The following is a 15029-nucleotide window of genomic DNA, read 5'->3' as shown; positions in this document are numbered from 1 at the left end:
AAATAAATTCAGTTTTTTTACAGATCTTTGTAGTTAATGTAAAATGAATGACTATAATGAAGGGTATAAAACAAGGTGAAAGCTGAAAGGTATGTAATGAAGCCTTTATTAGATTGAGTTTGTAAATCCCAGAAATGAGTGGAAAATGCAAATCAAACCCAATTAAAACCAATAATTTGATATACATCATGATATTTTTCTAGGGGGGGGTAAAAAAATTTCTAGGGGGGGGTAAAAAAAATTTCGGCGCGCTTCGCGCGCAAAGTTCTAAATTTTTACCCCCCCCTACAAAATCCTTATATCCGCCCCTGTCTCTACCATAGAATAACAAGTATATTAACTGTTAAATGTTAATGCTTTGCATATAACTCAAGGAATTCAAGTAATTTTTTACAGTTACCAACTTTAGAAGTTAAGATTTTAAAATTTCTCTTGTAAAATATAAACATTGTATTCATATCAACATTTTATGTTATTAAACAGTTTGCAGTTCTAAAGTGATGAAATGAATCTAAAAATTATAAAATATTACAAATTTTTGACACCAACAAATTTAGATGTTAAATTTTTCAGGGGAAGCAACCATTTTCATAGGGGAGTATACTATTCGTAAAAACTATTTCAACAAAAAATTTTAATTTTTATTTTAAACCCCAGTTAATATTTTACTTCTAAGACAGCATATGCTTACTTTTTCTAACTAGTTTTTTTCTTCCGATTGATCTTTATCATCAATTTTTCTGCTAAACAAAAAATATGTACATAAAAGTATAAATCAAACTAAATTAACAAATTCAGATTTATCATCATTTAAATTTGTCAGTTTATTGTTTTTTTGTAATTTATAAATTTAGAATATTTGATTTGAATTGAATAACAAAAGTGGTAAATATTAAATTCATGACACAACTTTTGAATTGAAGATTAGTGTCCTCAAGAATGAATGTGAACTAGAGACAAAACAAGTTTACAATTAAATTCTGAAAACATGAAAAATGCCAATAAATAACAACGGCAAATACGACCGGCCGGGTTGGTCGAGGATCCCGAAGGAATTAAATATTTGAATATTTGATTCTAGTTTTAGGAATATTGTGTAGTAGAATACATCCTACAGCAGGAAACCTAGATTAATGATATTATAAAGCAAACTTAAATACGATGTTTAGTGCAACATTTTATTGGAGGGTTGTAATTACTAAACGGATTTTTGGGAAAATAAATACCCTGAGCTGGGAACTTTTGAATAGTTGATATCGGGATTATTGCTTAATCTCCAGATTAAATAATGCCTGTTCTCCTCTTGTTATCAATCTACAGATCAATTAACAGATCGGGATTAAGGATATCCCATTTTAAAGTTTTCAGCTCAGATTAAATAATGTTTGTTCTCCTCTTGTTATTAATTTACAGATCAATTAACAGATCGGGATTAAGAATATCCCATTCTAAAGTTCCCAGCTCTGAGCTTCTAATTTTAGAATTGTGGATGTAGAGATCAATGCTTGATTTCCTCTTTTGTATTAATATAAAGCGTAATTGTATCTTACGTTTCAATATCCGGAAAATTGTTTAAACTGCAACCTATCAGATATCGATTGTAGAAACTGAATAGTCGAGAAATTTAAAAATGTTGGCCCGCAATAAATAAGAGAAATCAAAGACAGCATAGATAATGGAAATCCAAAAGGGAGGATTAAGTAGAATATCGAGTGGATACAGAGATCAAGCAATCATGATTAGGGGTATCCAATATACAATACGAGTTTTCAGCTCTAAAGTCAAAATTTTTGTGTTGTGAACTTCGGGATCAAGCATAAATTGATCTCCTATGCTTATCTACCGCTTATTATATTTTCAGTTCGATATCTCCTGATCGTCATTTATTCAGGGATAACTTTAATTGAGAGATCAAGCATTGATCCTAAAATTAGAAGTGCCCGCATTGAATATTGATATTGAAGGTCAGGATTAACAATTTGCACACAAAAATTCCGATCCTTGGTAACAGCATAAAAAAAGAAAAAGGCCGAAAATCCTGTAAGCGTCCCATCTCTCAATAATACAATCTGTGAATTACTTCTTGCAAAAAATATGAAGTTTGGCCAATTTTTCTTAAAAATCTATTGAAAAGGGTCTTTAACAAGGGGATTACTAGAAAAGATAAAAAAAATTGAACAAAAAATGATGCGACATAGGGTGAGCAATTTTTTTAATGTTCATTTTCTTATAATATTAAAATTCAGGGATTGCTTTATTAGAAGGGCAAGTTCTTTTCACTCTTTTTCACCATTTCTATCCAAAAATTCATTTATTGTTCATCAAAAATCATATATTTTTCCCAATTCAGGGAATAAAACCCTAATAAAATTTTTACGCTCCATGCAACCATACCAATCATCTGGGGATAAAAATTGATTTAAAGAAAATATAAAATTGCCACTTCAGGATAATGGAAAGTTTTGATTTGTTTATTATATTAAGAATAGACTGACCTGTGTTTGGTCTTGTATTAGACTATGCACTAAGCTGATGCTCTTTGTAGATCATCAGATTGATCATTCTCATCCCCACCTTCCTTAGGAGCCTAAACAATATCAATCAATCAATCAATCAATCAATCAATCAATCAATCGCAGTGAATCAATCACTAATGAATCAATCAATCAAAACAAAACAAATTATTAAAGTAAGCAACTCGCTCATTTCAATTCATATCAGTTTCATTAATTTATCAATAATCAATGAATTCAATCAATAAAATCAATTAACTTAACAAAACTATCCACCCATCAAACAATCAACCAATCTCAACCAATCTCAAACAAGTAAATAAAATAATAAAATAAAATAAAATAAAATAAAATAAAATAAAATAAAATAAAATAAAATAAAATAAAATAAAATAAAATAAAGCCGAATCAAGTGAATAGTTTAATCAATTAATCAACATAAAGAATCGATCAATCCATCGAATTCAGGCAAGAATCCTAACAAATTCTGTACCTCGGCATATGAGAAGTTTGGAGACGACATCCCGAGAACAGCTTCCTCAGTAACTTCAACACATTCAATATTTGATCCTGAAATATTCAAAATTCATTAATTTTGAGATGCGATAAGTATTCCCATTTTTTCTCTATGAGTAATTTAAATAACTAACATTTTAAAAATCCAAGAAATGATAAAAAATATTGGGGACGTGAAATTATTTGACTATCATTTTAATTCTTTATCTTATGCTCCCTAATTTTCCCTTAATACCATTTATTTTCCCTTAAAATCATTTATTTTCCCTTAATATCATTTATTTCACTTTTATATAATTTATTTCCCCTTAATATAATTTTCCCCCCTTAATATAATTTATTTTCCCTTAATATAATTTATTTTCCCTTAAAATCATTTATTTTCCTTTTATATAAATTATTTTCTCTTAATATCATTTATTTTCCCTTAACATAATTTATTTCCCTTTAATATCATTTATTTACCCTTCATATCATTTATTTTCCCTTAATATAATTTATTTTCCCTTAATATCATTTATTTTCCCTTAAACTCATTTATTTTCCCTTAATATCATTTATTTCCCCTTAATATAATTTATTTTCCCTTAATATCATTTAGTTTCCCTTAAAATCATTTATTTTCCCTTAATATCATTTATTTTCCTTAACATCATTTATTTTTCCAAATTCAGCGAATAAAACTCTAACAAATATCAAACATCTAAGGAAAAACATTTATTTATTCTTTACCTGGAATCTCGAACATAACGTCGAGTAGCAACTTCTCCATGATGGCTCTGAGCCCCCTGGCCCCAGTCTTCTTCTGGATTGCCATCTTAGAGATTGCAATCAGTGCTTCAGGGGTAAACTTCAACTCAACCTAGAATGTACCAATCAAGCAATTGTATTGCTAAATAAGGTTTAGTTGTCAACGGGAAAGGTGGCCGGCTAAGCATAATATTACTCACAGGTTCAGGACACAATAACTTTAACCTCTTGTTCACCATTTACGACCTAATAATGTACCAGCCTATAATACGTTATTCAGCGTAAACGACTAAAAACAATATTAATATACTAATTAAAACTCACTGTCTTACAGGAAACCAAAATATTAAATCGAACGTTCTCAATCTATGCTTGCTGTGTGCGAAAAATAAGAAAATAAGGACATTGACAGATCATGAATACCAGGAAAAGTATCTGGAAGCACCCCAGAGTGCCATCTGGTGAGCGCATCTCTGTTTGGGTGTTTAGTTTTCTGTTTTGATGTCCGATCATAACTCACGAGTATGTTCTTATCTTGTTTATTATCATTGTTTGGTTTAACAATCGTCAGTTGAGTTGGTGGACTTTTAAAAAGAAAACTCCAGGGAAAGCTGGGTTCCCATCTAATATATCATATACTTCTGATCTTGCACTATGTTAATATCTCAGATTTGAGTTCGGTAATATAGAACTAAACTAACCTTGTCCATGCCAAAGAGCATTTGATATTGGGGAACAAGAGCGTTCTTGGGCTCGGTGAGGATACGGACCTTAAAAAATAAAATTAATTCATTCTACTTAAATATGCAGGATTAGCTAAAAGTAAAATTACGAGAGAAATGTAGGAGGAAGGTTGAATGAAAGAATAAAGAAAAAGATGACAGGATGAATGACTATATGTAGAAGAAAGAATGAAAGAATAAATAAAAGGATGACAGGATGAATAAATTGATGAATGGATGAATGAATTACCAGCATCTCCTCTGTGAGTGAATGAAAGGGAACAAGGGCTGGGAATCTACCAACGAACTCGGGAATCATACCGAACTCAATCAAGTCTTGAGCTTCAACATCGGAGAAATATCTACAAGAAAAAATAACAAATTTTATTTGTTATATTTATTAAAGTAAATCTCCAGATTATCCATCCCTCCCTATCGAAATATACTTTCCCTAAGCATTAATATTTATATATTTTTAGTGTAAAAAATACTTCAATTTTAAGTAAAAATTATTCTTTTGAATTAATTTCTTGAAAAAATTCGATTTTCTTTCAAAATATTTTTTAGTATTTATTTTCAAACACAAAATACAAAATTATAATGGTATGATGGTTCAGCTTAAAATAAAACACAAAAGAAAATTTATTATGAGCCAATTGAAAATATGATGTTTAATAATTTTGTTCTGATCGGTATTTGTTTAAACAGACTATTCATATTGAAATCTCAACTGAATATACATTCATTGTGAATTTACAAGTAAATACTTAGTCAGCACTCAAATAATCAAAACATTTTCAGGAAATGCATTGATTGAACTTATAAATAAATATTGATTCAGGAAAGTGGCAATGTATTGACTGTAGTAGACTTTCACATCCATTATTAGCAAAAGGGTTGAACCCATACTCGTTGGCTGTAGTAAACTTTGACATCCACCATTAGCAAAGGGTGTGAACCCATACTAGTTGACTGTAGTAGACTTTGACATCTACCATTAGCAAAGGGTGTGAACCCATTCTTGTTGACTGTAGTAGACTTTGACATCTACCATTAGCAAAGGGTGTGAACCCATACTCGTTGTCTGTAGTAGACTTTGACATCTACCATTAGCAAAGGGTGTGAACCCATACTCGTTGTCTGTAGTAGACTTTGACATCTACCATTAGCAAGGGGTGTGAACCCATACTCGTTGTCTGTAGTAGACTTTGACATCTAACATTAGCAAAGGGTGTGAACACATTCTTGTTGACAGCATAAAGGTTATATAAGGGTTGCGGCCCTAGTCCTGAATATATTCTGCAAGTATTTTGCATGCTTTATCTAAGAGAGGAGGCGTTGTTTGCTATGGAAAACATAATGTCCTTGTAATCTAAATCTGTACTTTTTGACCCTACCTGTCTCTCTCCAAGGCATCTTCTTGCTCACTGGATAAACTTCCTTCGGCCTGACCAGCCTAAATGTATATATTAGATCCATCTTACTTTTGCTCCTAGGTAATTCAAAAATTAAATTTTTCTGTCCGCATTTTCAGAAGTTGCACTTTTTATCAAAAAAGAGCAAAAAAACGCTTTTATCAACGAGTAATTAAACATTTTTTATCAAAAAATTACTGAAGCAAAGAACGCACTTTTTAACGCGTAATTAAACATTTTTTATCAAAAAATTACTAAAGCAAAAAACCTAACTTTTCAACGAGTAATTAAACATTTTTATCAAAAAATTACTGGAGCAAAAAACGCACTTTTAACGATTAAAAATTCTTATGAAAAATTACTGGAGCAAAAAACGCACTTACTCGTCCTTTCAAAAATATTTTTACTTCGTGTCCAATTCTTCAAGATGAAAATATTTTTTGAAAATCTGGCCACGTAAGTATATAAAACATGGTTAGACTAAAGTTTTTCAATGATTTTATAATGCTGGGATCTTTTAATCCACGAGAATGATGTCAAACTTTATTTAGATTAAAACTTAAACCTCTTCTGCCTCAAAAATTGCTAACTTTCCATAAATCAAAAATTATATCAAAGTATTAACTTAAAAATGGTCTATAATCTTTTCATTTCAACCCATATAAAAAATCATTGATTTCTGATATATTTAAAATAAGGCAAATTTTTGTTCTTGTACCAAGATCACTTCTGCCTGTCTCACGATTATATCCAATCCAAGGAGAAAATAATGTTTAATTTAAATTATTTAAATCATTTGCTACAATTTTTCCGTCACAACCTTATAAATTCAAACAGTATTTAAATCATTAAGGAAATATGGGCGAAAATAAAGTTTAAGATTAGAAATAGTTGTTTTAATTGAATTTCATGGAAATTTGCGGAATTCTACGATAAAAAGGGTTACTGCAGACAGATGCTAATTTGTAGAACATCGTTTTGGGAGCATATACATTTTTTCACAAATTTAAAAGTAAGAAAAAATTCAATATTTCATTTATTCCCTAACGTGGACAGATTTTTAAAAAATATTCTCATCTTCAAGGATTGGACACTTTAAAAAAATATTTTAGAAAGGACAAGTATTTCGAGATGGCTCGGACGAGAAAATTGTTGTCTCGGACTAGGAATTGTTGTGGTTGGCCTTCCTCCCCTCGTTTAGTTGTACACTAAACTACTAATAAACAGATAGAGGAGTGTACAGTGTGTGTTGTACACTGTACGTACACTGTTTAGAGTGTACACTAAGCTACCTGTGCCGCTGCTCTTCTACCCTGGCCCCCACCAGTAGAGGTTCCAAACCCAAGATACTTCTCATTCTTTCTCCTACCATTATTATTATCAATATTCAACCTCCATCCAATGTATCATGTCCTGCAGGCTATGTTATGAGTCAAGTTTTGATTAATGTTAAGTTTAGAATTATTCACAAGGGAGAAACATTAACTTCCAGTGACCTTCCGATCAGGGAGTGGTGTGGCTGATTTAAAACAATATCTTTTAAACCTGTGTCTAATCAAAGATGAATGAAAATTGTGTCTTCTCTAAAATTACTTGCGTATTGATGCTGTAGAGACAATCAAGAAAAATTTGAGAATGTAACACTTTTAAAGAAACCTTTCTTATAGTTCGTCAGATAAATGATAAGAACCGTCGAGAATCAGACATGCTTTAATATCATATGAGGACAACCCTGCANAACTTTTCTCCTTGAAAATTAAGAACTTTTCTCCTTGAAAATTAAGAACTTTTCTCCTTGAAAATTAAGAACTTTTCTCCTTGAAAATTAAGAACTTTTCTCCTTGAAAATTAAGAACTTTTCTCCTTGAAAATTAAGAACTTTTCTCCTTGAAAATTAAGAACTTTTCTCCTTGAAAATTAAGAACTTTTCTCCTTGAAAATTAAGAACTTTTCTCCTTGAAAATTAAGAACTTTTCTCCTTGAAAATTAAGAACTTTTCTCCTTGAAAATTAAGAACTTTTCTCCTTGAAAATTAAGAACTTTTCTCCTTGAAAATTAAGAACTTTTCTCCTTGAAAATTAAGAACTTTTCTCCTTGAAAATTAAGAACTTTTCTCCTTGAAAATTAAGAACTTTTCTCCTTGAAAATTAAGAACTTTTCTCCTTGAAAATTAAGAACTTTTCTCCTTGAAAATTAAGAACTTTTCTCCTTGAAAATTAAGAACTTTTCTCCTTGAAAATTAAGAACTTTTCTCCTTGAAAATTAAGAACTTTTCTCCTTGAAAATTAAGAACTTTTCTCCTTGAAAATTAAGAACTTTTCTCCTTGAAAATTAAGAACTTTTCTCCTTGAAAATTAAGAACTTTTCTCCTTGAAAATTAAGAACTTTTCTCCTTGAAAATTAAGAACTTTTCTCCTTGAAAATTAAGAACTTTTCTCCTTGAAAATTAAGAACTTTTCTCCTTGAAAATTAAGAACTTTTCTCCTTGAAAATTAAGAACTTTTCTCCTTGAAAATTAAGAACTTTTCTCCTTGAAAATTAAGAACTTTTCTCCTTGAAAATTAAAAACTTAAAGAACGAATTGCTGTTTTAAAGCTAAGTCTTAAATTTAAGAACAGTGGGCAACTACAGGGATATGTCCCATATCATGTTAGATCGTTAATCAGTCTTAATTATGTTTTTTTGGGACTAATAAAAAATATTATGGAGAAGATATCATTTCGTAAAATTGAATAAGGCTTATATAAATTTTTTCTTGCAGAAAATGTTAGGTTTTTCGAGTATTATGGGTTTATTTTGGCATTGAAGCTTGGAGATAGTCTAATATGATATGGGACGCTCTGTATGTAAAACCAAGGATTAAGTTAAAACCAAGATTAAATTGAAACTAGAATTAAGTTTAATCTGACCTCATCTAAGAAGATGATCCCGGTCTGGGCTTTGTTTACATCGTAGTTAGCATCCTGGAGGAGTTTACCCACTACACTCTCTATATCCTCACCAACATACCTAGACACCATTTACTAAAGGGACTGTAAGCGTAATTTTTAGTGACCCTCCATCCAAAGATGACAATGCCCGATTTTACCGCTACCCTTGAAACCTTAATCTGATAAAAAATGTGGTAGTGAACGTCTTTTCTCTCACTCAAAAAGTAATTATTTCTGTAAGTTACTCCATTGCTTCTTATAGGCAAGATATGGACAAGTCACTTTCGCAGAGAACCCGCAAATTAAAATAAACAGGTTGAAGACACAAAAACATGAATATCTATTTCATAATTGATCAGACAAAGCTTTTAAGGCCATGGAAAGATGGAAATGCCCAATTTACAACGGTATCCTTGTAAACCGTGGTAAATTGGGCATTGTCATCTTTCGTCCATTATAGCATCTTTTTTTATATTAATTTAATTAGTCAAAAACTGGTTTTTGTTTTTTTGGCTCATTTTTACTTTCTTAAGTCTGTTAACCTAATTAAGCATGATTTTCTAGAAATTTGGGGCATTAAAGTTTAACAACTTTTAAGAAGAAGATATCAAGTTCAAGGTTTATACTTAGTACTCACCCAGCCATGGTTAGAGTTGTACAATCACAGATTGCAAAGGGAACATCAAGACATCTAAAATAATTGGTTAGTTTTAATCAAATGTGCTGTGAAGTTACTCTTTTATAGGAGGGGCTGGGAATCCAGAATAACCACAAGAGAACGGGGCCAAAATATGCCTGGTAAAATCTACAAAGGTTGATTTTGGCATTGAAAATCTGTATGATTCGCCATAGTTTGTATTCTAAAGATTTTAAAAGTTAAATCAAGTAGAACAACAGGGGTTCATATTTTAAAGTACAAGAGGGGGTGGAAGGGGGGAAGGAATAGTTTTCAATGCTCTGGAAAAAAGTAGGAAAAATTTTAAAAGTTTCAAAACCTTCTTGATATTTCATTCTAAAAATTCCTCCTAAAAATCATTAATCCATTTAAGAGAATATACAACCCTAAATTCTTGCGCGAAAATATTTCTTTCTTAAAGGAAAAGGAGATTTTTAAAAAGGAGAGAATTATTTTCAAGAAAATATATATCCCTTAAAAATATTTGAATGATTTGTACCTTGCGATGGTTTGGGCAAGAAGGGTTTTACCGCTCCCTGTGGATCCGAACATCATGATGTTAGATTTCTCCAACCTTAACAAAACAATCAATTTATTAGCTTTGACATTACACTAGCAAAAGTAAAACCGGCTATAAACCTTTATTGACAGCCGGAATAAATGCAAAATGGCAATGATGCGACTACGTCTTCGAATTTTAAATAACAGACCTGAGGTTATGAGAGGTTGCCTCAAGAATATCTGAGCCATGATCAGCACCAGACGCGGCTCCAGGAGAAGCAGCCTCCTAGATTCACCAATCAATCAATCAAGTTTAACATCATAACTAGCCAATCAATAAATCAAATTATGCGAGTTTCTTGTCAGTTTGAGTTCGATCAATCATTTTTCAATCAATCTTTCAGTAAGTAAACTATAAACTTTTCAACATATCAACAGATTACTTGAATATCTATCAGACGTAACAGTTAATCAACTAATCAATTAATAGATTTAACATTCAATTTACTATTTTTTAATTCATTCAATCAATCGATAAAATAATAAACTAATGGACTAACCAACCATTCAACAAATCAACTAATATCAACTAATCAATTAATCCACTGATCCAATAAACCACTAACCAACTGTCAAACCAATAAATTATTCAATTAATCGATTCATCAACTTATCAGTTGATCAATCAAATTATCTCCTACCGTCTGTTGAGGTTCCTGTTGACGAGCTTCAGGCTGGAATCCAACTCCTAGAGCTGATCCCATACCAGCAATATGTAGCAGATCCCTTTTATATATTTAAGATTAACATTGAAAAAGGGTAAACCTAAATGCATGGGTCTGTTTATAAAAAGAGGACGTAGGGACGACCATTGTTGTTTTAACTTTTTCTATCTGTAACGAGTTTGACTTTTTCCCGCCAAAGATTTTAAAATCAGCTGCTGCTTCGACATGAAGTTTTGGCGGATTTATTCCGGTAGTCGTCACATTAAAATAATAATAAAATCCAGTAAAAAAACATGAAATATTAAGTTTTGTTTACCTGTGACTCGGTAGCTGGCGGCCAGACTGCTCTGATAAATTCTCCTGAAACAAGAAAATCAAATTATTATTCAATCCATCCTTTTTAAAGGTTTAAAAAGCTGTTTGATTTGGCCAAACTTAATCTAAACGTAGCGCATCATTAATCATAGTCTAGTAGGCACTGAGTTTTGCAAAAATCATCAAACAATGCTAAAAAAAGGTTTTTAAAATAGAAAATTAACAAGATAAAGAGAAAACACTGTAAAAAGTAACAATCAAAACACTAGACCCACTGAATGACAATATGTATTTTATTTCAAAAATAATTCTAATTTTTCAATTGGCTACTTCACATCCTGTCATTAAAAAGGGGTTAACCTGATTTTTCTTGTTGACAGGAATATTATGATAGATTCTCTTGTAGTGATTATACACTGCCACACTAATACAATATTTGGTCAAATGAAGTAAAAATAAATAGTTTGTCGTCTTATAATTCGAGAAAAAAAAATCAGCGCTACAAATTAATTCTTAAACAGGGAAATGAAAATTTTAGGAGGGGGTAAAAAATATGAAAATTATAAATAAGAAACTCTGCAAAAACAAATCTTATATCTGTATTAATGAAAAAGAAGTTAAGAAGATGTTGAAAAAGATATTATTTTCAGGAAAAACGCACTATAGAATAGTTTGAATTAGTATAACAAGATTACGGGAGCCTACTTCAATATTAGTGAATCAATCGTCATATATCTAAATATTTTGTATATCCCTGAGAGCTTTCTTTGCAACATCCTGACCTAAACATTAATAAACATGGGTTTATCAAATATATGTATAAATTCTGTTCAATTAATTCAATCAATTCAATAAATATTGAAAGAAGAAATTTCAGATTATTTGACAAGAAAGAGACTTCAGACTATTTTGTGGACTGTAAAACAAAATAATAGGGTCAATAAATTAATATTTTTTAACATTTGGCAAAAGTTATTTTTTACTCGCAAAACACGTTCCATTTTTAATAATTTTTTTCCAAAAAATTCAGCAAAAAATTCCTGAAATCATTCCCCAGTAAATTAAAATAATAACAAAATTACCAATAATGTGGTTGTTGAGGAAATCAAAAATTTTCTTTGGGTAGGGAGGAGGCTTTCTTCCTCCCTTTCCGTTGTCAACCTCCCTGGCAATCAAATATTGAGTCGATAAATCTCATTTTTTTGTATTCTCAAATGGAAATTTACGTTTTTTAAAATGACTATCTAACTAACAAAAACAAAATTTCTCAAGAATTCCGATAGTTTTATTAATCACGAATTTTATATAATCTACTAAATATTGGTCATGATAGTCCACGTTTACCTTTAGTTAAAATAAAAATTGATATCAAAAAATAAATTCGAAAAATCTTTAAATTAAAAAAAATGTTTGATTGGCCTTCCTCGTCTCTTTTGTCTAAAAAATGCATCGTGATTTTAAAAAACTCGATAAAAATATTCAAAAAACTTTTAACAAAAAGAAACAATTCTTTTAGAGAAAACAAAAAAATGATGATGCATTATTTCCTTGGCTTTTTGATCCTGTTCGTTGAGTACAACAAAGAAATGGGAACATTTCTCACACTTGACAAATCTGAAAAAAACCCTCAATTACAAAAAAAATAAATACTCAAAAATGGAACAATCATACTTAAACTATATGAAAAAAAGAAAGATTTTAATTGGACTGATCTCGAGTAAATTATATGAATAGGTAAAAATAAATGAAATAATTTTTTTATTCTGAAAAAAAGTACCGTGTACTGGAGATTAACGTTGCCACATGCTCACAAGGACTTCCACACTTGGGACAGAGCATCTGATTATCTCCGGATCCTGTGGTTTTGCCTCCTTTACCTCCTCCGACACTTCCTCCTGCTCCTTTGCTCCCTCCGACACCTGACACAAAGAAAAATATCAGTTTGTTAGTTAACAAACTTAACAAACATTTTTCTTTATTTTATGAGGGGTGTACATTTTCTTTAAAAATGTCACCCCCACACACTTTCGAAAATAATAATCTCCCCCAGAAGTTAAAAATGCTTTTTCTCCAGGTGAACTGGGAAAAATAACCGATGTTTGGGGAAATTAAATAAATTTGAGTAAAAGTATCAACTACCCCTAGGGGTCCCACATGCAATTAAGAATATAATATACGCTAATGGACGGTGCACCTTTCATTCGAAAGGAGGATTAAAGATTACAAAACCGACTGAAGGATCTATTTTTAAATAATAATAATGAAACCTGATTCGTCAGATCCAGAAGTGCTGGAGGATAGGACTACATTACTCACTTCAAACAAAGATTAATAATAATTTAAAGTAAAACATTGTTTAGCCTTCTTCAAAGTAAAATTACAGAAACCTAATAACAACCTATGCAGATGCACTAATCATGAAACACTGAGGATGCAATAATGAGGACCTATAGAGAGAATGCATAATTCTGCACATCGAAGAAGAATATTTAGAACGCAGCATTGAGGACGAAGACAAAGGTATATATTATACTATGAGGACTAAGTCTCTTTCCCCAAGAAAGTGAAAATTATGGTCTAGCCCACCATGAGGGCTGAGAGCAGCACCCCGGGAATGAAAAGTTTAAGGAAAAATTCTTATATACGCAATCGCAGTAATAGTATATCATATGAATAAAATAAAATTATGTACTTTGCTTGGGTGTCTGTCTGTTTGTTTGTATCCAATAAATGTCAAAAGAATGAGCTGATCAGGCCCAAATTTTGTATTGGACCTCACATGACCCCAGGGAAGGTTTAAAAATGATCAAAATTTCAAATATTAGCTTCCAACAAAATTCGATTTTCATTAAATTTAGAAAATCCACAAAATTTAATTTTTTTAAAAAGGCGAACGTTTTTGTAAGTTTTTGTTTCAAAATGTATAAAAAGGGAAAATGTTCAATTAAAATAGTAGACGGGCCCGAAGCGGCCTGAAAGACTAGTAAAATAAAATTATAAATATCTAGTTTTTGTTTTTCCTGAAAGAGCTCTGCATTGCTTCTGATGATGTATTGGTAGTTGACGAAGTAGAGCAGTATTCTGTCTAGTTGGGTCCTCAATACCTCCATATAGGTATACTAGTCTACCACCCTCCCTACAATGTATAATAACAGATATATGTTCATGATAATCTATCCCCTCCCCTAATCAAGGACAATGGGTCCGATTTCTACGGCTAGGGGACTGTTCTCATGTCCAATTATATTTATGAATAAATTTGCGTTGCATGTACAAAATTGATAGGAGGTGGGAAATCCAAAAAGCGTACAATAGGAAATTACCCCGCTGCGTAAGTATCTGTCGCAAAACAGGAAGAAATCATCAGATTGAAGGAAAACTTAAATCAATAAACTTTAACTTCATAATTACCCTGGAGGGCGTAATAAGGAATTTGTTCAAGGGGGGGGGGACTTCATTTTTTTCTAAGGGTCTAATAACCCTATGAATACCATCGAGTTCACTGGTCCCTATGACTACGCCTCTGCCCCTCCCTGTATACAATATGTAAAATCACCTGTAGAACCTAATTCTTGAGGGTAGTTTCATCATCTTGAAATTTAAATTTATAGAAAATTTAAGAACCTGCAGTGGTTAACGTAATCTGAAATCAACAATGTATTATGTAATTGTACAATGTATCGTGTATATGGACACTTATGGAATAAGATCATTTTAAAGGACTGTAAGTGTAATTACAAGAGACCCTCCATGCAAAAATAGAAATTCCCGATTCACAAAGACACCTTGGGTCTGTCCTAGTATACGATTTTTGGACCCCCCCCCAGGCCCCCACTCAAAAAGTAATTATTTCTGTAAGTTACTCCATTGCTTCTTGGGTCATTTGAAATTACGTCAGAAGACCCTTTCAGTATCAAAGTGGGGGAAGCATGCTATTCAATTTTTTTTAATTAAGTATAAATAACT

At 31.3% G+C, this 15029-nt stretch overlaps 1 protein-coding gene across 1 annotated transcript; it reads right to left on the bottom strand.

Annotated features, from left to right (window-relative positions):
- Window positions 1–803: 803 nt before the first annotated feature.
- LOC111701679 (ATP-dependent Clp protease ATP-binding subunit clpX-like, mitochondrial) lies at window positions 804–14727 on the bottom strand. The gene is made up of 24 exons (XM_023473072.1): window positions 14620–14727; window positions 14084–14199; window positions 13331–13378; window positions 12841–12982; window positions 12611–12677; window positions 12483–12500; window positions 12146–12224; window positions 11818–11845; window positions 11424–11487; window positions 11065–11108; window positions 10725–10809; window positions 10233–10309; window positions 10022–10096; window positions 9484–9537; window positions 8805–8925; window positions 7413–7435; window positions 7209–7281; window positions 5899–5957; window positions 4752–4863; window positions 4481–4549; window positions 3762–3891; window positions 3007–3083; window positions 2496–2587; window positions 804–1125 (listed from the first exon to the last, which is right to left on the bottom strand). The coding sequence occupies exons 1-23, from the start codon at window positions 14652–14654 to the stop codon at window positions 2525–2527; spliced, it is 1659 nt and encodes a 552-aa protein (XP_023328840.1). The 5' UTR covers window positions 14655–14727; the 3' UTR covers window positions 804–1125; window positions 2496–2524.
- Between the last annotated feature and the right edge of the window lie 302 nt (window positions 14728–15029).

Source organism: Eurytemora carolleeae, unplaced genomic scaffold, assembly GCF_000591075.1.
Source record: "Eurytemora carolleeae unplaced genomic scaffold, Eaff_2.0 scaffold436, whole genome shotgun sequence".
NCBI lineage: Eukaryota > Metazoa > Arthropoda > Copepoda > Calanoida > Temoridae > Eurytemora > Eurytemora carolleeae.
The sequence above is the reverse complement of the archived record's forward strand: the minus strand, read 5'-3'. Positions and strand labels throughout refer to the sequence as shown.

Coding starts and splice junctions, on each gene's coding strand:
- LOC111701679 (XM_023473072.1), bottom strand. CDS start 14,654: ATGATGAAACTACCCTCAAGAATTAGGTTCTACAG. Junction 8,926..9,483: donor ACAACTCTAACCATGGCTGG/GTGAGTACTAAG, acceptor AATGGTGTCTAG/GTATGTTGGTGAGGATATAG. Junction 5,958..7,208: donor GTAGAAGAGCAGCGGCACAG/GTAGCTTAGTGT, acceptor ATATACATTTAG/GCTGGTCAGGCCGAAGGAAG.